The sequence below is a fragment of the Cucurbita pepo genome, chromosome 4 (genome assembly GCF_057944985.1).
Source record: "Cucurbita pepo subsp. pepo isolate OVF chromosome 4, ASM5794498v1, whole genome shotgun sequence".
In the NCBI taxonomy this organism is placed as follows: Eukaryota; Viridiplantae; Streptophyta; class Magnoliopsida; order Cucurbitales; family Cucurbitaceae; genus Cucurbita; species Cucurbita pepo.
In genome coordinates, this window is record NC_141801.1 from 2,440,982 (window position 1) to 2,465,227 (window position 24,246).

Here is a 24,246-nt window from a genome sequence, read left to right on the forward strand (position 1 = left end):
GGGGAAGAAATCAAAGAAGAATCCCAATGGGTACAGAGAATAATCGTTTAGAGATATCAACACCGTTGTTAGTGGAGCCTCAGAATAATGGATCCATTGAATCGGATGATTTTGAAGAAATCCCAGAATGGAAAGAGCAAATCACGATCAGAGGGTTGGCTGTGAGTGCTTTGTTAGGGACTTTGTTCTGTATCATTACCCATAAGCTGAATCTGACGGTGGGGATCATCCCATCCTTGAACGTCGCCGCTGGTTTATTGGGTTTCTTCTTCGTCAAATCATGGACTGGGGTTTTGTCCAAACTCGGATTCTCTGTTACACCCTTTACCAAGCAAGAAAACACTGTCATTCAGACATGTGTTGTGGCTTGTTACGGCCTGGCCTTCAGTGGTAATCTCTCTTGTTCTTCTTTGTCATGAACCATTTAGTTTATCTCAGCGTCTTCTTGTGCTTTTGACATGATTCACTGTAAATGATTATCTATTGCTTTGAAAATTTTGTACCCTTTTAAGTGTGGAGCCTGAAGAACTGTTTCTTATTGTGTAAGCGTTTTCTATTGGTTATCTTGGAGCCATCTAGTTTGACTTACTTGTAGGAAAACATTTCGCCATAGAAAATTTGGGAAAGATTGTCTGTAAAGACTAGCTGAATGTTGGGATGTGTTGAAAACTAGCTGAATTTCACTTTCTGTCACTGTTTGTATTGAATCTTTGTCTACTTTAGTTTGTCAGGATTCACTGGTTGACTTGGGAAAGATACAAATGAACTCGTCTTTGATTTAGAAATGTGATATGAACTGACTTTCGTTCTAATCTTCGTGTATTACGAGCAGTAAACTCCGCCAATGTGGATTCTTTATGTTTTTCTGTTTAATCCAATTCGTAAATTTTCATCTCGTTTCAGGAGGATTTGGTTCGTATTTGATTGCAATGGATGAACGAACGTATAAGTTAATTGGCACAGAATATCCCGGTAACCGAGCAGAAGATGTGATAAACCCGGGATTGGCGTGGATGATTGGCTTTTTGTTTGTTGTCAGTTTCCTTGGGCTGTTTAGTCTTGTGCCATTGCGGAAGGTGAATGTTATAAGCTTTTGTTGACTTTCAGCATGTTCGTTCTACCGTTTTTTTTACGTTTTTTCTCGTTGGTTAAGAAGAAATCGACGAAAACCGATGTCCTAACGTATAGATACTCATTTGAAACTTAAACTATATCCTTGCTTACCATACTATAATCCATATGATTGAAAGATATTACTAAAGCTTGTTCTTGGGCGAACAAATAACCCTTTACCAGATTAGTTCATCTGATGTATGATCTGCTTCTGTAAGAAAATCATGGTTTAATGCACTTTTGATTGAATTATGGAGAGCTTAATTCTATTGCATTGGAACCTGATATGAACTTTTGCATTAGATTGGCTGCTCAAATGAATGATTTGAAGTATTTGAATGCTTGGGGCATGTGAAAAAAAAGGGACTGGTAGAACAAGTGCAAATTTGTAACGACCCAGATCCACCGCTAGCAGATATTGTCCTCTTTGGGTTTTCCCTTTTGGGCTTGCCCTCAAGGCTTTAAAACGCGTCTGCTAGGGGAAGGTTTCCACACCCTTATAAATGGTGGTTTGTTCTCCTCCCGACCCAATGTAGGACATCACAAAATTCCTTGTTAGCCACCTTCAAAATCTTTTGAAAGCCTATGATTTTCTTAAGAAATCTGGTGAAATCAGTTGAAGTATGCTCAAGTTAATCCAACCACTCGCGTTGTATCACTTTTTGATTATCGTTTCATGAATTTTTATTTTATTATCTCGTGTTGGATGAGTTCAGGTGATGGTCTTGGATTACAAGCTTACATATCCCAGTGGTACAGCCACGGCGATGCTGATAAATAGTTTTCATACGAACACCGGAGCGGAGCTTGCGGGGTAAGATTGTTGAACTCGACGATAAATGAGATCTTCATTGTGGGCAATTAAGTGGATGTTTCCCATGGCAGCTCACACCTGTTTTCTTTCCTTTTTGGTCGCAGAAAGCAGGTACATTGTCTTGGAAAGTATCTAGGAATAAGTTTCTTTTGGAGCTGTTTTAAGTGGTTCTTCAGTGGTGTTGGAGATTCGTGTGGATTTGATAATTTTCCCACTCTTGGCTTGGAATTATATAAGAATACGTAAGTCTTGCTACTCCTTGACTTCTTTGAGCCTTTTTAAGATAATATGCCCCAAGGAGGAGGAATATAAGAGTATGGAAACCCCTCCTTAGTAGACGGGTTTCAAAACCGTGAGCCTGACGGCTATACGTAACAGGCCAAAACGGACGATATCTGCTAGCGGTAGGTTTGAGCTGTTACAAATGGTATCAGAGCTAGACATTGAGCCGTGTTATAGCGAGGATGCTGGGACCCTAAGGGGGGTGGCTTATAGGGGTGTGGAAGTCTCTCCCTAGTAGATGCGTTTTAAAATCGTGAGGCTGACGGCGATACGTAACAGGCCAAACGGACAATATCCGCTAGCGGTAAGTTTGGGTTGTTACAAATGGTATCAGAGCCAGACACCGAGTGGTGTGCCAGCAAGGACGCTGAGCCCCCAAGGGGGGTGGCTTATAAGGGTGTGGAAACCTCTTTCTAGTAGATGTGTTTTAAAATTGTGAGTCTGATGACGATGTGTAATGAGCCAAAACGGACAATATCTGCTAGCGGTAGGCTTGAACTGTTACAAATGGTATTAGAGCTAGACACCGAGTGGTGTACCAGCGAGGACGCTGGACCCCAAGGGGGGTGGCTTATAAGGGTGTGGAAGCCTCTCCCTAGTAGATGTATTCTAAATCGTGAGGCTAACGACGATTCGTAACGGGCCAAAACAGACAATATCTGCTAGCAGTATGCTTGGGTTGTTATAAATGGTATTAGAGCCAGACATTGACCGGTGTGCCAGCGAGGACGTTGGGCCCCTAAGGGGGGTGGCTTATAAGGGTGTGGAAACCTCTCCCTAGTAGATTTGTTTTAAAATCGTGAGGCTAACAACAATACGTAACGGGCCAAAACGGACAATATCTGCTAGTTGTAGGCCTGGGTTGTTATAAATGGTATTTGAGCCAGACACCGACCGGTGTGCCAGCGAGGACGCTGGGCCCCTAGGGGGGGGGGGGGGGGGGTGGCTTCTAAGGGTGTTGAAACCTCTCCCTAGTAGACATGTTTTAAAATCATGAGGCTAACGACGATACATAACGGGCCGAAACGGACAATATCTGCTAGCAGTATGCTTGGGTTGGGTTGTTATAAATGGTATTAGAGCGAGACACCGACCGGTGTGTCAGCGAGGACGTTGGGCCCTAAGGGGAGTGGCTTATAAGGGTGTGGAAACCTCTCCCTAGTAGGCGTGTTTTAAAATCATGAGGCTAACGACGATACGTAACGGGCCGAAACGGACAATATCTGCTAGCGGTATGCTTGGGTTGTTATAAATGATATTAGAGCCAGACACCGACTGGTGTGCCAGCGAGGACGCTGGGCCCCTAAAGGGGGTGGCTTATAAGAGTGTGGAAACCTCTCCCTAGTAGGCGTGTTTTAAAACCATGAGACTAACGGCGATACGTAATGAGCCAAAACGGACAGTATCTACTAGTGGTAGGCTTAGGCTGTTACAAGGATGATGTATTTCTAGTACAATGGAAGCAAATTGATTAATGATGTATAACTCAACCGAGCAACGTTGATTTGTGTAATTAATTATTTCTTTTCGTGTAGGTTTTTTTTCGACTTCAGTCCGACGTACGTGGGTTGTGGCCTCATTTGTCCTCACATTGTAAACTGCTCTGTTCTTCTTGGAGCCATTATATCATGGGGGTTTCTTTGGCCATTCATTACTCAACATGCTGGGGACTGGTATCCAGCTGACCTTGGGAGCAATGACTTTAAGGGACTTTATGGATATAAGGTACTTTACGTTTCGAACGCTCTAGATTAAGCGCCATTCCCCGACATTTTAGCACATCAACTTATACCGATTCTAATTTAACTTCGGGTTTACGTGCTATCAAATGAGAATGTTTGTGTTGCCTCCAAGTGTTTTGCTACATTCTAGACTATCTATGTCTTCGGTCGATTTTCATTTCGAGTGCTGTTCGTTCTGGTTCTCTGCAGGTCTTCATAGCGATTTCTCTCATCCTCGGCGATGGCCTTTATAATCTGATCAAAATCATATCACTTACTATCAAAGAAATTTGCAACAAAAGGACCACACAGAGTAACCTGCCTGTCTTAACAGAGACCACAGGTGAGCGTTTTACCATGAAGCCGTTATTCGAGTCGATGTTTTTGTTACTTACTCCTTGTGATGTCCCACATTGGTTGGGGAGGAGAACAAAACAACCTTTATAAGGGTGTGGAAACCTTCCCCTAGCAGACGCGTTTTAAAGCCTTGAGGGGAAGTCTGAAAGGGAAAACCCAAAGAGGACAATATCTACTAGCAGTGGATATGAGCCGTTACAAATGGTATCAGAGTCAGACATTGGACGATGTACCAGCGTTCTCACTGTTCCCCGAAGGGGGTAGACACGAGGCGGTGTGCCAGTAAGGATACTGGGGGCCCCAAAGGGGGGTGGATTTGGAGGGGGTCCCACGTCGATTGGAGAAAGGAACGAGTGTCAGCGAGGACGCTGGGTCCCGAAGGGGGGTGGATTGTGATGTCTCACTTTGGTTGGGGAGGAGAACAAAACACCCTTTATAAGGGTGTGGAAACCTTCCCCTAGCAGACGCGTTTTAAAGCCTTGAGGGGAAGCCCGAAAGGAAAAACCTAAAGAAGACAATATCTGCTAGCGGTGGATTTGGGCCGTTACACTCCTAGATTTCGTTTGCTTGGCTTTATCGCATATGCTTTCCCATTGAAATGGTTATCATAAATAATGATGAAGATTATCGAGTTCTTAGTGAAGAAGTTAGTGGTTAATTAGGCGTCGAGTCCAATGATATCATTTTGCGGATTCCTAGGTACGATCTTACGTTCCAGTACTAGGTTGATGTAGCTCGTTTCATGGCTTATGAACTGATTATGCATCGTCGTTTTGAAGTTCGATCGAGATTGGCCTTCTGTTTTGTGATTTTATTGTTTATATTTGACATCAAACCCTTTGGTTCTCTGGAAATCTTGCATTTACAATAGTTTTGATGTCTAAAACGGCAGATAGTGAGGGTTCTAAACTGCTAGCTGAGGAAAGAAAGAAGGATGAGGTATTTCTGAAAGATAGAATACCGACATGGTTGGCTGCGTCGGGGTATGTTGGTCTAGCAGCGATATCGACGGCGACAATGCCGATGATCTTCCCGCCCCTGAAGTGGTATTTGGTTCTTGGTGCCTACATTGTCGCCCCGGCCCTTGCTTTCTGCAACTCCTACGGCACTGGTCTAACTGACTGGAATTTGTCGTCGACATATGGAAAGATTGGTCTGTTTCTATTTGCTTCCCTAGTCGGAAACAACGGCGGGGTAATTGCTGGATTAGCAGCTTGCGGTGTTATGATGTCGATCGTTTCGACAGCTGCTGATCTTATGCAAGACTTCAAGACAGGTTATCTTACACTTTCATCAGCCAAGTCTATGTTTGTAAGTCAGCTAGTAGGCACAGCCATGGGCTGTGTGATAGCTCCCCTAACATTCTGGTTATTTTGGAGTGCGTTCGACATCGGTTTACCTGATAGTCCGTACAAAGCCCCATACGCGGTAATCTTTAGAGAAATGGCCATTCTAGGAGTTCAAGGCTTTTCCGAGCTCCCTAAGCATTGCCTCGCCATGTGTTTCGGGTTTTTCGTGGCAGCTTTCTTAGTGAACTTTTTGAGGGACATAGTTCCTAAGAAGATTGCACAATTCATCCCAATTCCAATGGCCATGGCTGTACCGTTCTACATCGGAGCTTACTTTGCGATCGATATGTTCGTAGGGACTGTGATCTTGTTCATATGGGAGAGGATTAATCGGAAAGATGCAGAGGACTATGCCGGTGCAGTCGCGTCGGGTTTGATATGTGGTGATGGGATATGGACCATTCCATCAGCTGTGCTTTCTATTTTCAGGATCAATCCTCCCATTTGCATGACATTCAAGCCTACAAGTGGCTGAACTGCAACACAAGCTAAGTACTTATGCTTTACTTTGTGTATATATGCATCCATTGTCCCTTAAGTTTTAGGGTAGTCTTAATATATTCAACCTTGATGTACTTTGGAAGACTCCTCTTCAACACATTTCACTTTTTAAAAACAAAATGCCAAATAGTTAAGCTTCTTTTCTATGTAACCGATGTCTCGTACCATGATTCTAACAATCAAGTTTAACGGGTCGAGACCTGACTTAGTTTAGTATTGTTCTATGTGTCTTTGTGCTACCCGCTCCGAAACAAAACTTAACCCGTAACTACAATTGGGTAAAAAGTTTGTTTTATGTCTGTGCTTACATCTTTCACTTGAAGTACCACTGAATCTTTAATGAATAATTTGTTTATGATCTAATCATAAACTAAGTTCCTCTCGAGCGAGGGGGTGGGGCCTATCAGTACTTGGAATTACTTATCTACTCGGCCTACATGAAAAGTACTGAATTTCATCTCGTAATATTTAATTTTATCCGTACTATAAACCCTTTAAGTGATTACTTGAACATGATCCTCTCAAAAATGTCAGCAACATATTGTTCGAGGTTGTATCAATAACTGTCTATTTCGATTTTTTTATATGATAGACGCATTTTGTAACGACCCAGATCCACCTAGCAGATATTGTATTCTTTGGGCTTTCCCCGCAAGGCTTTAAAATGTGTCTGATAGGAGAAGGTTTCCACACCCTTATAAATTGTGGTTTGTTTTCCTCCCAACCAATGTGAGACATCACAATCCACCCCCCCCCCCCCCCACTTCGGGGCCCAACGTCCTTACTGGCACACCACCTCGTGTCTATCCCCCTTTGGGGAACAGTGAGAAGGCTGGCACATCGTCTGGTATCTGGATCTGATACCATTTGTAACGACCCAGATCCACCACTAGCAGATATTGTCCTCTTTGGGCTTTTCCTTTTAAAACGCGTCTGTTAGGGGAAGGTTTCCACACCCTGATAAATGGTGGTTTGTTCTCCTCCCCAACCAACGTGGGATATCATACATTTCATCCCTAATCACAACTAATCTATTGAATTCTTCAGCACTGTTTGATTTGGACCTCTACTTATTTTCACCCAAGTTTCATCCTAATCATAAATAGATCACTCAAGTTCGGGTCCAAAAGTTATGACTATTACGCTATGACTGCGATGGGTTTTCTTAACCGAGCCACTATCGAGCATTGAACTTCAAAGTCAGATATTTCGATTCAATTCTCTCTTTGATAATTGAGAAGAATGAAATCTAAACGAACCAAAACCATTATATGATTCTATTTGTGAAAGGGATGGAAAGTGTATGAAGCAAAGCATAGCACATGACACATATAGTGACCTATTCTATTTGCATTCTTTCTCCCTTCTTTCTTTTTTTGTTGGGTTCAATAACCTATGAACTACCACTCATTTTGGGTCCTCAATATCTAAGATCACTATCACCAACTAGCCCTCTTATGACATGCCTATTCCTAATCTCTATCAACAAGTGCTTTTGTAGCTCTAGTTACCAATTGGGATAGCTCTATATAGTATAGGTTTGGTCTTTCAAAGCTTATTTACTTAGTATTTGGTTAATTTATTCTGAGATCCCACGTCGGTTGGAGAGTCAAACGAAACATTTTTTATAAAAGTGTGGAAACCTTTTCCTAGCATACACATTTTAAAACTGCGATACATAACGAGTCAAAGCGGTGAATAGATGTTAGCAGTGGGCTTGAGTTGTTACAAATGGTATCAGAATTAGATATTAGGCGGTGTACTAGCGAGGATGCTGGCCCCCAAGGAGGGTGGGTTGTGAGATCCTACATTAGTAACACAAAATCGTTATAAGGGTGTGGAAACCTCTACCTAACAGACTCCACCAACCAGGATGCTGGGAGCAGGCGAGGATGCTGGGAGTATACCAGTGAGTATACTGGGAGTAGGGTGTGGAAACCTCTCCCTAACAAACTCCACTATCGAGGATGCTGGGATTAGGGTGTGTAAACTTCTCCCTGGCAGACACATTTTAAAATTGTGAAACTGACGATGATACATAACGAACCAAAATGGATAATATCGGTTGATTGTGGGCTTGGGATGTTACAATTTATCATTGTGATTTTCTTTCCCTTACTTTAGCAACAAAAAAAAAAAAAAAAAGGATGATTGTGATATCCCATGTTTGGTTGGGGAGGAGAACAAAACACCCTTTACAAGAAACGGACTATGTGCCAGCGAGGAGACTGTTCCCCGAAGGGGGTAGACACGAGGTGGTGTGCCAGTAAGGATGCTGGGCCCCGAAGGGGGGTGGATTTGGTGGCGGTTCCACATCGATTGAAGAAAGGAACGAGTGTCAGCGAGAACGCTGGGCCCTGAAGTTTGGTGGATTATGATATCCCACATTGGTTGGAGAGGAAAACGAAACACCCTTTATAAGGGTGTGGAAACCTTTCCCTATCATACACATTTTAAAGCCTTGAGGGGAAGCTCGAGAGGGAAAGCCCAAAGCCCAAAGAGGACAATATGCGCTACTGATGGGCCTGGAACATTACAAATTGTATCAGAGCCAGACACCGGACTATTTGCCAGCGAGGAGGCTGTTCCCCGAAAGGGGTAGACACGAGGCAGTGTGCCAGTAAGGACGCTAGGCCCCAAAGGGGGTGGATTTGGTGGTGGTCGCACATCGATTGAAAAAAGGAACGAGTGGGCCCTACCGGGGGTGGAATGGTTTGATCAGAATTTTAAGGTTATACACCCGTTAAGTTGAATAAACTGATAAACATAATCGTTTAAGTTGAACACGTGAGATTCAAATTTGTAATCTTTTTCAGAATATATATCGTAACCAATTAAGGTATGTTCACAGACGCTCTAAAGAAAATTCTTTATTATCGGGAGAGAGAAAAAGAGAGAGAGAGAGAGAATATCTCATATTTGAATGTTAGATGTGACACTCATGCATACCAATAAAGGCATAATGGTGAGGTCCATTTTTATGATAAAAGGAGATGAGGTTGGGTTATAGATTCTATAGCTTTATTACAACCTCACCAATTGCTATGCATTTCTTCTCCTATTTATTGTGAAGTTGAACTTACAACCATCACTTTCCCCCCCTAACTTTGATTCTTCCTTTAGCTAATCCCAAGAAAATTGGCATCTCAAACCAAAAAGAAAAAGGGCGATCTTACGGTTTCTAACTCCTTTCTCGCTTTTTCATCATGATTAAAGCAGTTCTTGTAAAAAAATTGTCGATTCTCGATCAGGGTTTCAGTTCAAATTTGTGTTCGATGTGTTCGATTGATTTTAGTTTAAAGGTTAAATGATATAAACCACTCATGAACGGTACCAGCTCTTATAATTGCATCGAAACCCTAATTTGATTATTAGGGTTTCTGACAATAACATGTACGAGATGCATCGAGGGATGCAAAAGAGACGAAGAAACAAATAAATTTTGACCCCAAAAAAATGAAAAGACTCGAGTAATTAGATTAGAGAAAAATGAGTACTTACGTGGAATTAGCTCCAAGTACACGAAATCTTTACTAATGTCAAAATTTCAATTATGTAAGCATCACGATTTGATTTTTAGATTTCAAAATTCATTATTGCAGCTATTGCAACTTTTCTATGGTTCATCAATGTTTTATGCTCTAACATAAATCTCGTTTTGATTTATTAGTGTAACGATTCATGTTCCAGATTCAGATTAGGATTTAGAAACTGAATTTGGTATCTAATAGTCCCGACATTTAAACAGGTTAACACGAGTTCTTCCAGCATTTTTTATCTTCACTCGCATGCATCATAGAAGTCACCCAATTGGTGCACATTGTCCTAATATTCTCCTGCATCCTCTACAACATGGTCATGTTACTTACTCCACGCTTTTTAAGACTAACAAGAATCTTTCCAGCATATTTTGTTCTCATTCACTAGAAAAAAATTTAGGAGGTCATCTAATATAGAATTGCAAAGGGTGTGGAAATCTCTCTCTAGCAGACGCGTTTTAAAGCCTTGAGCGGAAGCCCGAAAGGGAAAGCCCAAAGAGGACTATTTACTAGCGGTGAACCTGGGTCGTTACAAATGGTATCAGAGCCAGACATCAGGCGATGTAGGCGATGTTCCAGCGAAGAGGCTCTTCCCCGAATGGGGGGTAGACACGAAGTCGTGTGCCAGTAAGAACGTTAGGCCCCGAAGGGGGGTGGATTTGGTGGGGGTCCCACATCGGTTGGAGAAAGGAACGAGTGCTAGCGAGGACGTTGGACCCTGAAGGGGAGTGGATTGTGATATCCCACATTGGTTGGGAGGAGAACGAAACACCCTTTATAAGGGTGTGAAACCTCTCCCTAGCCGATGCATTTTAAAGTCTCGAGAGTAAGCCCTTGAATTAAGGACGAGGAATTTTGGAGGTATGGATGGAAGTGCAAGAGACTTGGCTTTTATAAGGGCCAATTGATTTGACCATTTGATACAAAAGAAATGTTCCAAAAAGATGACAGGTTTTCAAACAGACAGACAAAACATTGTAAAACACGAACAGAGTTTCGGAGAGAGAAAGAATCATGGTCGGTGAATTATTGTAACACCCATTTTAAACATGTAATTACTTTATGTGTAGATAAATAATCATTACTTTTCAAGTAAAAATGGTAAAATACAGTTGATAATATTTAAACTAACGTTTTTTACCATAGATTTGAATTTCTTTTCTATTTAAGTAATTAACATATAACTTTTAAAGTAGTTTCTATATTAGTTTATACAGTAATTAACATATATTTATTAAGCTTCGATAATAAAAGTATATCAAATTATAAAAAATAAAAATAAAAAGTCTTCAGTCGACTTCCTGACTCGATTTGGCTACAGTAGCTCGGTTGATTCAGTTTGACCATTTTAAACCGTTACGAAAGCATTTTCAACAATTAATACAAATATATATATATTTATATATATATAATTATTTTTTGAACCATTTATAATATTTAGCATTGTTCGGGAATGATTTTAGGATAATTAAATGATTTGACTGTAATCGCGACTTTTTAAGTGGATGAAATATCATAATTGAAATCGGATCAATCATGTGCAGCTAAATGTTTGCTAAACTAAGCTTAGGAACACCAAGTTGATTCTGAATTGTACGTCGGTTTCTTATTAGAACGCCTACGGCCTAGGTTGGATGAATTAAATGAAACATGAGATATTATTATAATTACGTTTATGTTCTATGAGATACTATGGCGTACCATGCATGATGAACATGTATGAAATACCACGAATAAGTAAGCACGTTTCATAGGGAATTCATGTCATGATAAGTATGGAAGTACTACGTGTATCATGGCACTGAACCATGATTCTAAACGTGGGACCTTATGCATTTTGTATGTCTTTCTCAGTATGTTACAAACGGACGTGTACATCACACTGAACCGTGATTTTAAATGCGGGACCTTATGCATTTTGTATGTCTTCCTCAGTATGTTACAAACGGACGTCTACATCACACTAAACCATGATTCTTTTTAGCTCGTGGTCAGTCTTAGATTAAAGTTTCGTTTGATTATAATTAAATTTAAAACTAATATGATCGATGTTTTGAATCTTTTGAATTTTATGTGAGAATGTATTTATATTATATGGTTTGATTTGATATTTTCAATAGCTAAAATTGAAAAAGGGACATCCTTTGTCTCCATGATGGGATGCACATGTGACTAGCAACTCAATCACCAAAATACACATTCCCTATTTTGCCCTCCACTATCATATAAAGCTACCTAGCTTACAATGATTTTCGGTCGGGTATCTATTCGGTCTTTAAATTTTAAATAATCTCATATTATATGAACTTTGAATTACGATATTGAAAAGATTTTCGGTCGGGAAACAGTTTGATGGATAAGAGAAAAGGTCGAGTGAATGACGATAAGATATGTAGGCAAAGAATTTTGTCGAGGGTGAGTTGGATAAGTTCATTTAGTGCAATTAAATTTTCGTCGAACTTACTTTTATCACTACGACGTATTTAGGTTTTCCAGACGCGAGAAAACCATTGGGCAAACCAAGCAAAACAGCTGCAAAACATCATCATGACTAAAAGAAACATCGTAGAAAAATATTGTCGTAGACATGTCGAGAGAAGTTATCCTAATGAAATTGGATAAACGAAGCTATGTTGATTCATTATGCATCGACATAGCTCTGAAATATCCCAACGTTTAACAATACATCGAGAGAAACGTTCTTATACCGACATAGGCTATATATTAGCTGATGCAAGAGATTTTCGTCAACGTAGCCCCCCAAAAAAAATTAAAATATCAAAACAGATGCACTTGCAACCAATTTGAGCATAGCTTAACTAATTAAATAGTACATCATCTACTAAAAAGTCAAATGTTCGAATCTTTCTCTTCTCACATGTTATTAAACCCTAAAAAAACAACATAAATAGTCACATCATTAAAGATTACAGACATATCTCATTTACAAAGAGGTCAGAAGTTTGAATCTCTCTATCCTAACATGTTCATGAACTCTAAAAACTAAACAACGGACGTCGCATCGAACTTAAGTGATTAGCTTTATAATCTAAACAAAAAGTAGGTAGAATTTAGTCATACCCCTAACGAGATTAAAAAAGGGCTCGTGTTCACGTATAATAATGTGACTTGCTTAACAATCAAGTTGTGAGTATAGAACACGAAAGGAAGTAATGATAATAATGAGAAAGAATATGGATCACAAGATGGATATGATGGTGAGAGAAGTGCATGAGATGTATAAGTTATTATCTAATGCAAAAGCGAACATGTGTGGAAAGTCGAATTCTTAGCTATAATATTGATTATAGTTTCTTGTTACGAGTAAAAATTAACCGTAGGACGATTTAGTCAAAATTGGGTAATACCCGAGAAGGAATATAGATTCGAGTGGAGGTGCCCTGGTAGAGGTGCTAGTACGATGGGACGAGTAAGCCCATGGTTCATGGAGATGTAGGGCTAAACGCGATCGAACCCAAAAAAGGCCGTCCCCTCGACAAATCAATTAATCCTTGGTAGGCTAGTCTTTCAAGCAGTCAAGTAAAGCCATGTTAGTGAACCCCTTGTGTGAGATTCCACATTGGTTGAAGATGAGAACGAAACATTCCTTATAAAAGTGTGGAAACCTTTTTCCAGTAGACGCGTTTTAAAACTATGAGATTGACGGCAATACGTAACAGGCAAAAGTGAAAAATATCGACTAGCAATAGTCTCGGGCTGTTACAAATGATATCAAAGCCAGACACTAAGCGATGTGCTAGTGAAGACGCTGGGTCCCTAAGGGGTGGATTGTGAGGTTCCACATCGATTGGAGAGGGGAACAAAACATTTCTTATAAAGGTGTGAAAACTTCCCTCTAGTAGACGCGTTTTAAAATCGTGAAACTAACGACGATACGTAACGAGCCAAAACGAATAATATTTGTTAGCGGTGACTTGGTTAGTTTAACACCTACATAACGACTAGAAATGTTATACCTAAAATGAGTCTCGTTACACGAGAGGTAAATTTAATTCATTACTACTCATAATCATTCCTCATTTTTAACTGACGTGAAACATCAACCGTGTCGTGTCATCAAACGTCGAGAATAAATTGGATTTTTTTATAAAAAAAAAAAAAAAAAAAAACAAAACAAAACAAAAATAAAAAAGCAAAAATGGAAATAAATAAATAAATGGCTAAATGGGAGAATATATAAAAATTAAAAAAAGATGGATGATTAATCTATAGGGGAAGGATTATGCTTCTAATTATGGATGCTACAAATCTATACATTTATGTTATAATATATGCTCTCCAATTTAGGATGTTTCATTATTATGCATTTATAATAATCATATAAATGGTATTTTTCTTTGACATCAAGACATAAAAAAAAAAAAAAAAAAAAAAAAAAAAAAAAAAAAAAAAAAAAACCTAATGGGTATCATTTTTGTTTTTTTTTTTTTGTTTTGTTTTGTTTTTTTTTTTTTTTTTTTTTGTTTTTTAGGTTCGAGACAAAACAAAAAAACATTTAATACCTGTAAGATCGGTTCTATTTTACGTAGGTGTTCAAAAAAATCGATGACCCAAAAAATCCGATTAGATCAATCCAAACTAGTTGGGTTATGAACTTGCTTGAGCTGGGTTGAACCAACCAGAATTTATTGTTAATTTTAAAAAATATTTTTTCAACTATTTGGAAGATAGAGAATTGTTGAGTGGGAGTTGTCCCACGTTGGCTAATTTAGAGAATGATCATGGGTTTATAAGATCCATTGGTATGAGGCCTTCGAGGGCTATATAGACCTCAGGGGAGGCTCTATGGTATACTTTGTTTGAGAGGAGGATTGATGAGAATTGTTGGGAGGGGATCGTCCCACAGGCTAATTTAGGGAATGATCATGGGTTTATAAGATCCATTGGCATGAGGCCTTCGAGGGCTATATAGACCTCAGGGGAGGCTCGGGGAGGCTCTATGATATACTTTGTTCGAGAGGAAGATTGTTGAGAATTGTTGCGAGGGAGTCGTCCCATAGGCTAATTTAGGGAATGATCATGGGTTTATAATATCCATTTGTATGAGGCCTTCTGGGCTGAAGCCATGAGAGCTTATACTCGACAATATCATATCGAGTTTATAAGATCCATTGGTATGAGGCCTTCAAGGGCTATATAGACCTCAGGGGAGGCTTGAAGAGGCTCTATGGTATACTTTGTTCGAGAGGAGGATTGTTGAGAACTGTTGGGAGGGAGTCGTCCCACAGGCTAATTTAAGGAATGATCATGGGTTTATAAGATCTATTTGTATGAGGCCTTCTGGGCTGAAGTCATGAGAGCTTATACGAGACAATATCATATCATTGTGGAGAGTCGTGATTCCTAACAATAAACAGATCTTAGAACACCTCGACTAGAAAGTGTCTGAACCCACGAACACCCCGACTAGAACAAATCTAGGGCAAAAAGGGTCCCACTTAGAATTTATATAATTTCCATGTAACAAAAAGTGCAAAAAAAATAATAATAATAATCAATCCTTCATTTTATGCCAAAAACCCAAAAACAATAACCATTCATTCTCTCTCCTCCTCCATGTCTTTTGCAAAACATTGACAAGAGAGATGAAGTAAAGAGTGGATTTCAAGCAACCCCACAAGCCAATCATGGCTGTCCAAGTGGCACAATCTCCGCTCTCCACGTGTACATTTGAGCAAAAAATTAATAATAAGAGCGTAGTTCACGGAGAAAATTCAAGTACTACTAGAGTGTAGATACTCATTTCATTTATTGTTTGGCACGTGAGCGTTATTTTAAGAAATAACGTATAGTCGACCTGTACGTGTGTCTACCACTAAAAAAGCTTGTTGCTAATGATGAAATGTACGAAGAAGAGTCTCAAGGTATCTCGAAACCCTTCTTCCCTCATAGGACGAACAAAAATTGTAGTTGTCGATCGACTTGATATTCTCGATGAAACCTATATACACACTCACATATAGTGGGGAGGGAAGACCCCTGAAAGCAACTCTTCTTTTGTAATTGTAGATAGACTCGGTATTTTCGACAAACCTATATGTACACTCACATTAGGTGGGGAGGGAAGGCCCATAAAAGTAACTCTTCTTTTCTCACAAGACGAACGAAAACTGCAGTTGTCAATCAGCTCAGTATTCTCGACAAAACCTATATATACACTCACGTAAGCTAGGGAGGGAAGACCTGTGAAAACAACTCTTCTTCTTCTCTCACAAGACGAACGAAAACTATAGTTATCGTTTGACTCGGTATTCTCGACGAAACCTATATATACACTCACATAAGGTGGGGAAGGAAGACCCATGAAAGCAACTCTTCTCTCATAGGACGAACGAAAACTATCATTGTCGTTTGACTCAATATTCTCTACGAGACCTATATATAAACTCACATAATGTGAGAAGGGAAGGCACATGAAAGCAACTTTTCTTCTCTCACAAGACGAATGAAAACTATAGTTGTCGTTCAACTCAGTATTTTCGACGAAACCTATATATACACTGACATAAGGTAGAAAAGCAAGACCCATGAAAGCAACTCTTCTTCTCTCACAAGACGAACGAAAACTATAGTCATCGTTCGACTCAGTATTCTCAACAAAACCTATATATACACTCACATAAGATAGAAAGGGAAGACCATGAAAGCAACTCTTCTCTCAGAAGACGAACGAAAACTATAGTCATCGTTCGACTCAGCATTCTCAACAAAACCTATATATACTCTCACATAAAATAGAAAGGGAAGACCCATGAAAGCAACTCTTCTCTCAGAAGACGAACGAAAACTATAGTCATCGTTCGACTCAGTATCCTCAACAAAACCTATATATACACTCACATAAGATAGAAAGGGAAGACCCATGAAAGCAACTCTTCTTCTCTCGCAAGACGAACGAAAACTATAGTCATCGTTCAACTCAGTATTCTCAACAAAACCTATATATACACTTACATAAGCAGGGGAAGGAAGACCCATGAAAGCAACTCTTCAAACAAAATCTCTAGTTATAACCGACCTGATATTCTCAACGAAACCTATATATACACTCGCATAAGACAGAAAGGGAAGGTCCGTGAAACCAACGAGAACGACTAGAAAAATGCCCTAAAGATAAGGGCTGAAGATGCAAGTGAGTGAGTGAGTGAGTGAGTGAATGAATGAATGAATGAAGGTGAAAAAAAAATGTTTTGGGAGTTAAAGTTGCTTTCACATTTGGTCAAAAGCCCAAAACAGTAAGAAAAGTGGTAAGAAAGGACAGATCAGAGGGAACCCAGAAAGCAAAAAAGAAAAGAAAACAGAGATCAAAGGCAATTTTGACAAATGGGACTTCAATTTCTCTTTCATTTCATTCCAAAAACACTATTTTTTTTGTGGTTCGACTCAGTTTTTGTATAAAATAATTCATTCTTTTTGTGCCCTTCTTCTTCCTCTTCTTCTTCCATGGATCCTAAAACTTCATCATCAACAACAAAGCAGCCCCAAGAACTTGTACCAAACTTTTTGAACTTCCCACAAGAACACCAACAAGAACAATCAATCATGGGGGAAAACAAACCACCGGAAATCAAAGAAGAAGGTAAGAAACAATTAGCTCCAAAACGAAGCTCCAACAAAGACCGTCACACAAAAGTGGAAGGACGTGGTCGAAGAATCCGTATGCCGGCACTATGTGCGGCGAGGATTTTTCAATTAACGAGGGAATTGGGTCATAAATCCGACGGAGAAACCATCCAGTGGTTGCTACAGCAAGCGGAGCCATCGATAATCGCCGCCACTGGAACTGGAACGATCCCAGCTTCTGCTTTAGCAGCAGTGGCGGGTTCCGTTTCGCAACAAGGGGTTTCTCTCTCCGCCGGATTACAACAAAAATTGGAGGAATTAGGCGGTGGCGGGTCCAGTAGGGCCAATTGGGGGAATTTGGGGAGACCCCATTTGGCTGCTGCTGCTGCCGCCACCGCTGTGGCTGTGGCCGCCACAGCCACAGCGGTTTGGCCCTCCTCTGTCAGTGGGTTTGGGTTTCAGTCATCAACTACAGCTGGTGTTGCTCAATCAGCCACTAATTTAGCTAATGAAACTTCAAATTACTTTCATAAACTTGGTTTCCCAGCTTTTGACTTACCCCCCACCAACATGGGTCCTATGAGTTTCACCTCCATTTTAGGTGCCAACACTCAACAGCTACCTGGTTTAGAGCTTGGATTGAGCCAAGATCCCCATATTGGGGCTATCAATCCACAAGCATTGAACCAGTTTTACCAACAAATGGGCCAAGCTAGAGTTCATCACCATCATCAACAACACCAGCAACCTCCTGCTAAAGATGATTCACAAGATTCAGGGTAGAAAATTGAAGAACAAGGACTCTTTTTTTTTTCACTTTTTTTCCTTTCAATTTCCTTTTTTCTAAATGGGTTTGTATTGTATTGTATAATTTCAAGAGCGAGAGAGAGAAAGAGAGAGAGAGAGAGAGAGATCTTTACCTGGTTTGCACCTCCTCCCCCTGTGAATGGCAATCTTTCAAGCTCTTCTTCACATGCCAGGTTCTTTCTTGATTCTTAGAAAGCTTTTGGAAGGTTTTAATGGTTAAGAACATTGAGGTTTTTGATATCTTTTTGCCTTTTGCAGGTGTGATTATCTGCAACTTAGAGCAGCTTGGCTTGAGCTTAACTTCATTTTTCTGTTTGTTTCTCTATTCAAAAGGCGTGTTGATCATGTAAGGCAATTTTACTTCTTTTCTAGTTCTTGATGGAATGATGAACAATTTGTTTGTGAATTTTAAGGTATAATTTTTTCTTGTCCCCAAGTTTTCAATCTCTCTGCATAATCAAAGAAGCTATTTAGTTTGTTCTTTGCATTTGGTCTCTTACCAATAACATACGAGTTCTGAATCTCAAACTGCTTATTTTACTCCTTGCTAAGAGAACTTAATGTTGAAGGAGCGGTTTAGGACGTTCACTTGCCGATGGTCGTCGGGGTCAGGTCTAGTGTCTGCTTTTCGTTAACTCGAAAGGCACTCCCTAGCTTAACATTATTACATTGAAACAGGTATTAGAGGTCTAATTGAAGCGTGTAATTCTATCCGCACTTTCGTCGTTTTGGTATCTTAAATTCTGCTAATTCATTGCTCGGATTCTCTGGTATTTGCTTAATTTGCTCGTTTCATGAGCTTATAGTATAAGGTCGAGTTTTCCCCATGGGGTATATCTTATTTGGTTCTAGAGAAACTCATGAACTTTCCCTTTGTAGCGTTCGAGTTCTTGGACTATTGTTTACAAGAATCCATTAGAACAAGAACTTTGGAGATGTTTCTAACCTACCATATGCATGTTTTTATGAGCTTACTTCTCTGTTAGTCTCATCATTTGACATGTATTACCTTCGTTCTTCTCGTATACGCATCTATATTCGCATACGCTTAAATCAGCTAAAGATACAACATGGTCTGTTAGCACAGCTAAGCTTATCATTCTATAAGATGAGTACGTCTGCTAAACGATCAACGCGAGTTCCTCGATGAATGCTTCCTTGAAAGGAAGTCTGATGTTTATGAATTTGGGTGGTGAAGTTATTTATCATTCTATAAGGCTCTACAGGGAAAGATCCAAAGCCAGAACAGGGACTGTCCTTTTGTGCTGTTCTGTTTTAATGAAATTTTGTATTGTTTCAAGTGTTTGTTATTGTTTAAAGCTTAATTTTTCATCATCTGTTCTGTTTAGGTTGACATCCTTGTTGTCAAGCATGCAATGAATCTAGCATGCGTGGAAATTACAACTATGGGCGGGATTGAGCGTTCAGATCTAAAAGACATCTAAAAGACACAGTAGATGTTCTTAACCGTTTAGCTATGTTTATGTTAACGATCATTCTAGTCTAAGTTCACTAATGGTTTCTTTTCATTCTCAAGTCATCATGATAGAACAAAGACGAAGAACGCTAATATAAGTATATTAACAAAAGAAATAAGGACAAAATGCAAAAATTTACAAAGAGAGAAGGCAATCAAAACTCTTATGAGCTGACCTTGAATGGGCAACTCTTTAAGCATCCAAGTGTTATCTTTTTGATGTTTCTGGGTCTTCATTAACCACTTTTCTGTGTTGTTGCACAACAAAGATGGTGGCATTGCCTATAAAATCTGAAGAAGCCAATACCTCTCCAAGTGACCCAAGCTCTGTCTGCTCGTTCCAAAGCAACAAGCCTTGAACGAGCGGGGAGCGTGGGCTATGTCGTCTTCCAACCATTATGAGATCGAAATTATTCTCCAGTGAACGGAGTATGGCGACTGTACCAGTGCAATCCTTTGCCACCTCTTCTAGATACCGCACTCTATGGTTGTTCTCCATGAGTCTGTGAAACTTGCTCACTGCCTCATTGTTGAGCTTCATCTCCTTACCGCCATCGCTTGGAGAATTTGTGTCCTCCAACAAGCGAATCAATGTCACGTTTATATATGGATGTCCAATCATTCTTGTCCCGATGAAGATTGCCTCACGGTCATCTGGCCCGCCTATGAAGACAATAGCTATTTGAAAAGAATAAAGATTGGTAGAAATAGACCTCGAGATCTTTACGATTCCACGTTCAACAATGAGAGCGACCGAACAAGGTGCCTTGTCAAGGATATGTTGGTTAAGCATTTTCATTTTGTATTTAGACAACGACATCATGCCATTGGAATGAAATCTCTTGTGGAAAGGAATAAGAATCAAGGAAGTTCTTTTGTCGAGCGCGAGCGAACAAACGTCTTCGTACATAGTTGTTGAAGGTGATACTGCAGTGAAGGGATGAATTGTAACAACATCACTGTTGCTCTGTCCAAAGTAATTGAAGGCATTAACAATACTCTCAGAGACATAAGACCTTGAAGAAGTCCTCAACTTTGTGATCCTATGGTGAATAAGTTGTGGGTTAGCACGACCAAGAAGCACGACAAGATGAAGCATATACACAATAAGATGGTTTCGATGCATTGGCTTCAAGGCCTCGAGTATGTTAATAGCACTCGGAACATCGTCTTGGTCGTGAATGCAAACTAATACACTAAGATCAAACTCGGGTCTCAAGTGCATTACTGTTCTTTTCTTCTCAACTACAAATCTTCTCGAAGGATCAAAGAGATATCTTAGAATGGGAGTGATAACTGCAGCCACAAGCATAACGCATAGGCACATAACTACGAATGTTTCTTCATCCAACACCTGCATGGATTTAAGAAACAAAACTAAAGTAAGTTTATGAGAACGATTCGATGCAATTCAACAACGATGATCAAAGAAACACGAATTCCTACCTTGTCCTTCTTCATTAACTTAAAGATTCCGATCTCGAGAGCTCCTTGACTATTCAAGATAAGGCCGAGCGCTACACCGTCTCTCGTAGGTAATTTGTAGTATATCGACATCATTAAAGCACCCAAAAACTTCCCAAATGCAGCCACAATGATAATGAATGATATGCATAAGAAATTCAAGAGCTTGATGGTATGGATACTGAAAATCAATCCTATTTTGGCAAAGAAGATAGGCATCAAAACCCATGAGGCGATGATATCAAGCTTCTCCACCATTGCTGATCCAATGGGAGGCCCTGGAGGTATTGTAATCCCAAGCAAAATAGGACCAAAATAGATATGCATACCAGAAGCCTGGCTACAGAAGGCCACAACCAATACTCCTAAAAACAGTGTAATAACAAAGCTCTCCTTCAATGGCTGCCCCACTGGACTGTTCTTTGTCATCCACAAAATCACAGGCTGAAAACTCAAAATGATAACAGCTAGAACTATGAAACCATAAACTGTGGACAAGGCATGAAGCCTGACCTTACGTTCATTAGCCAACAACATGCCTATCTTTTGAAAGAACAAGCCGAAACAATTGGAACTCATTGAAGATGCCAAAGCAATTTTCCCAAACTTTGAGTTTATCAAATGAAGCTCATTAAGAAGAGAAGCAACCATGGCAAAGTGGATAAAACACTCTGCATTACCAACCACAAAAAGGGTTTTGATTGTGTCTAAATCAACAGTGTTCACAAGGGTTACAGTGTACAAATTGGAGAGAATCGTAGGCAAAATCACAGAACAAACCCCAATTCCAAAGGCTCTTTTGTCAATGTTCTTGATAATCGACATATCCGTTTGAACACCAATAAGAAAGAAGTAAAAAACCTGTCCAAGCGCAGAAATCGCATCCAGAAATATGAGTCCCCTGATAGGGAAAATTGTTTCTCTGAATTTCTCCAAGAATCCCGCGCCAAAATAACCTAAAACTAAGCCACTCTGATCAAGAACAACAAGAACAAGAACAAAAATCAATATCCATTCGTATTAAAGGGTTGAAGAAATCAGAGGAGTTACCAAAATTTGTGATACGATGAGCGGTTGAGCAAGGCGTTTGAGAAGCTGAAACAAGAAGATGATCGTTCCAGAACAGATTCCTAGCTGTAAAAGAAGAAGAGGAACTGAGAATTCCAAAGGGTTTTCTCCGATGAAGACGCTGTTGGAATGGATTCGATCGACATGAACACAGATTGAAGAAAAGTTGTTGAAAATGGAATTGTCGCCTGGTTCCATCACAATGGAACCCATTTTCGAACGTGGGATTCGAACTTGAGACTTTGTTCAGATATGGAGGTGGAAGAGGATCACAGAGGGAAGATGGGTGATGAAGGAGAGGGCAATGAGTTTAATGGCGTTCAAATGCTAAAACGGCCATTGATGAATGAATCTCTTCTGTATTGAAAATTCAAATTTGGAAGAAATTCATATTGGAATGTCCTGGTTTACAACCCAACGCCTAAAAATGTATTGGTGTTCTTATCACCTGATAGATCATGACATCGACCTGACTACGTTTTTTCGGTTTGGTTTGGGTTGGGTTGAGTTTTTGAAAAATCGAAAATTTGATTCGGTTCATGGGTTTGAATTATTTTTAATCGGGTCAACCCTCAAGGTTTTAAAACGCGTCTATTCCACACTTTTATAAAGAATATTTTGTTCACCCGATTGGAGACCTAATGTCCTCGTTGGCACATCGCTTGGTGTTTGGTTACATTTTTGTAAGGAATGCTTTGTTCTCCTCTCCCACCGATGTGAGATCTCACAATCCACCCCGTTAGGGGCATAGCGTCCTTGTTGGCATACGCCCGGTGTCTGGCTATACCTTGATCTCACAATCCACCTCCCTTAGGGGCAGAGCGTCCTTACTGGGCACACCACCTGGTGTCTAGCTCTGATACCATTTTGTAATGGCTCAAATCTACCGCTAGTATATATTGTCTGCTCCGGTTGCACCATTGTCAGCCTCACGATTTTAAAATGCGTCTACTAAAGATAGATTTCCACATTGTATAAGAAATGTTTCGTTATCCGTCATCACATGTGTTATCCCATATTCTAGGCACTAACCCAAGTATCTCAAAATTTTAAGTTAGTTGACTCGGTACAGTTAAGACACATTTTAAGCCTCATTCAATTGTTCTAGATGTAAACAATGAACTCAACTCAACTATTAAATATTTAAGTTTAATTGGTTCGAATTGTTCCCGCCATTGATTCAAATTTTTGTTTTAACAAAAAAAAAAAAAAATATATATATATATATATATATATATATATATATATATATATATATTAATAGGTAAAATATATTTTTTATTTATTTTAAACATGGATTTAAAATTGAAAAATAACATTCCAAATAAAAAAAAAAAAAAAAAAAAAAAAAAAAAAAATTTAAGAGTTAATAAATAATTAAAAAAATTAATAATAAGTTGAACGTTTAATTTAACTCAAACTAATTTTAGGCAAACCTATTTCATTTATTTGAACCAAATCGAACCCAGTCCATATACATTAACCCAACCCAAGGTACACGAGCGGATTGAGTTGATTTGGTTCTTCTCAGAATATCAATTCTTTTGAACATTTTTATCTTCAATCAAGAAATCAAATATTAAAACCTCCAGCTCACATGTCGTGTAAACTTAGACAACGAGAAAGGTTTGGTAGCTCAAATAAGCAACCTATATATCATCAACTCGTCGTTTATTTGTTACATTATGCTTCTTTTAAGTTTAGATACACAAATTGTAACCGTCCAAGTCCACCGTTAATAGATATTATTCTTTTTGCGCTTTCACTTCTAGGTTTCACCTCAAAGTTTTAAAATGTGTCTGCTGAGGAAAGGTTTCCACCTCCTAAGGAATGTTTCATTCCCCTCTCCAACTGATGTTGGAGTTCATAATTCACTCCCCTTGGAAGCCCAGCGTCCTTGTTGGCACACCGCCCAATGTCTGGCCAATCACTGGACAGTGCGAGACACTAGTCAAAATAGGGCTATACCCTCTTCATAGTAGACGCGTTTTAAAGCCTTGAAGGGAAACCTATAAGGAAAGTCCAAAAAGTACAATATCTGCTGGCGCTGAGTTTGTGTTGTTACAAATGGTATCAGAATTAGATACCGGGCAATGTGCCAACAAGGACCTGGCCCCCAAAGGGAGTGGATGGTGAAATCTCACATTGGTTGGAGAGGGAAACGAAGCAT

The 24,246-nt window shown here is 39.6% G+C and overlaps 3 protein-coding genes across 5 annotated transcripts; 2 read left to right on the forward strand and 1 right to left on the reverse strand.

Annotated features, from left to right (window-relative positions):
* The first annotated feature begins 26 nt into the window (after nucleotides 1-26).
* On the forward strand, nucleotides 27-6,380 carry YSL6 (YELLOW STRIPE like 6). Its single transcript, XM_023675840.2, has 7 exons — nucleotides 27-390; nucleotides 904-1,076; nucleotides 1,830-1,927; nucleotides 2,032-2,169; nucleotides 3,745-3,934; nucleotides 4,141-4,273; nucleotides 5,180-6,380. The coding sequence occupies exons 1-7, from the start codon at nucleotides 27-29 to the stop codon at nucleotides 6,109-6,111; spliced, it is 2,028 nt and encodes a 675-aa protein (XP_023531608.2). The 3' UTR covers nucleotides 6,112-6,380.
* A 10,633-nt stretch (nucleotides 6,381-17,013) lies between these two features.
* Nucleotides 17,014-18,498, forward strand: LOC111793795 (transcription factor TCP20). 3 transcript variants are annotated; one of them, XM_087123536.1, is made up of 3 exons: nucleotides 17,014-18,039; nucleotides 18,141-18,240; nucleotides 18,326-18,498. In XM_087123536.1, exons 1-3 carry the CDS (start codon nucleotides 17,141-17,143, stop codon nucleotides 18,329-18,331), a joined length of 1,005 nt encoding a protein of 334 aa, XP_086979662.1. In that variant the 5' UTR covers nucleotides 17,014-17,140; the 3' UTR covers nucleotides 18,332-18,498. The 3 variants fall into 3 exon arrangements, with proteins under 3 accessions (XP_086979662.1, XP_086979661.1, XP_086979663.1); XM_087123535.1 differs by having other exon boundaries at nucleotides 18,151-18,240; XM_087123537.1 differs by lacking the exons at nucleotides 18,141-18,240; nucleotides 18,326-18,498 and having other exon boundaries at nucleotides 17,015-18,137.
* Nucleotides 18,499-19,629: 1,131 nt separating this feature from the next.
* On the reverse strand, nucleotides 19,630-22,522 carry LOC111793794 (cation/H(+) antiporter 15). The gene is made up of 3 exons (XM_023675838.2): nucleotides 22,059-22,522; nucleotides 20,991-21,980; nucleotides 19,630-20,898 (listed from the first exon to the last, which is right to left on the reverse strand). The coding sequence occupies exons 1-3, from the start codon at nucleotides 22,287-22,289 to the stop codon at nucleotides 19,753-19,755; spliced, it is 2,367 nt and encodes a 788-aa protein (XP_023531606.2). The 5' UTR covers nucleotides 22,290-22,522; the 3' UTR covers nucleotides 19,630-19,752.
* Between the last annotated feature and the right edge of the window lie 1,724 nt (nucleotides 22,523-24,246).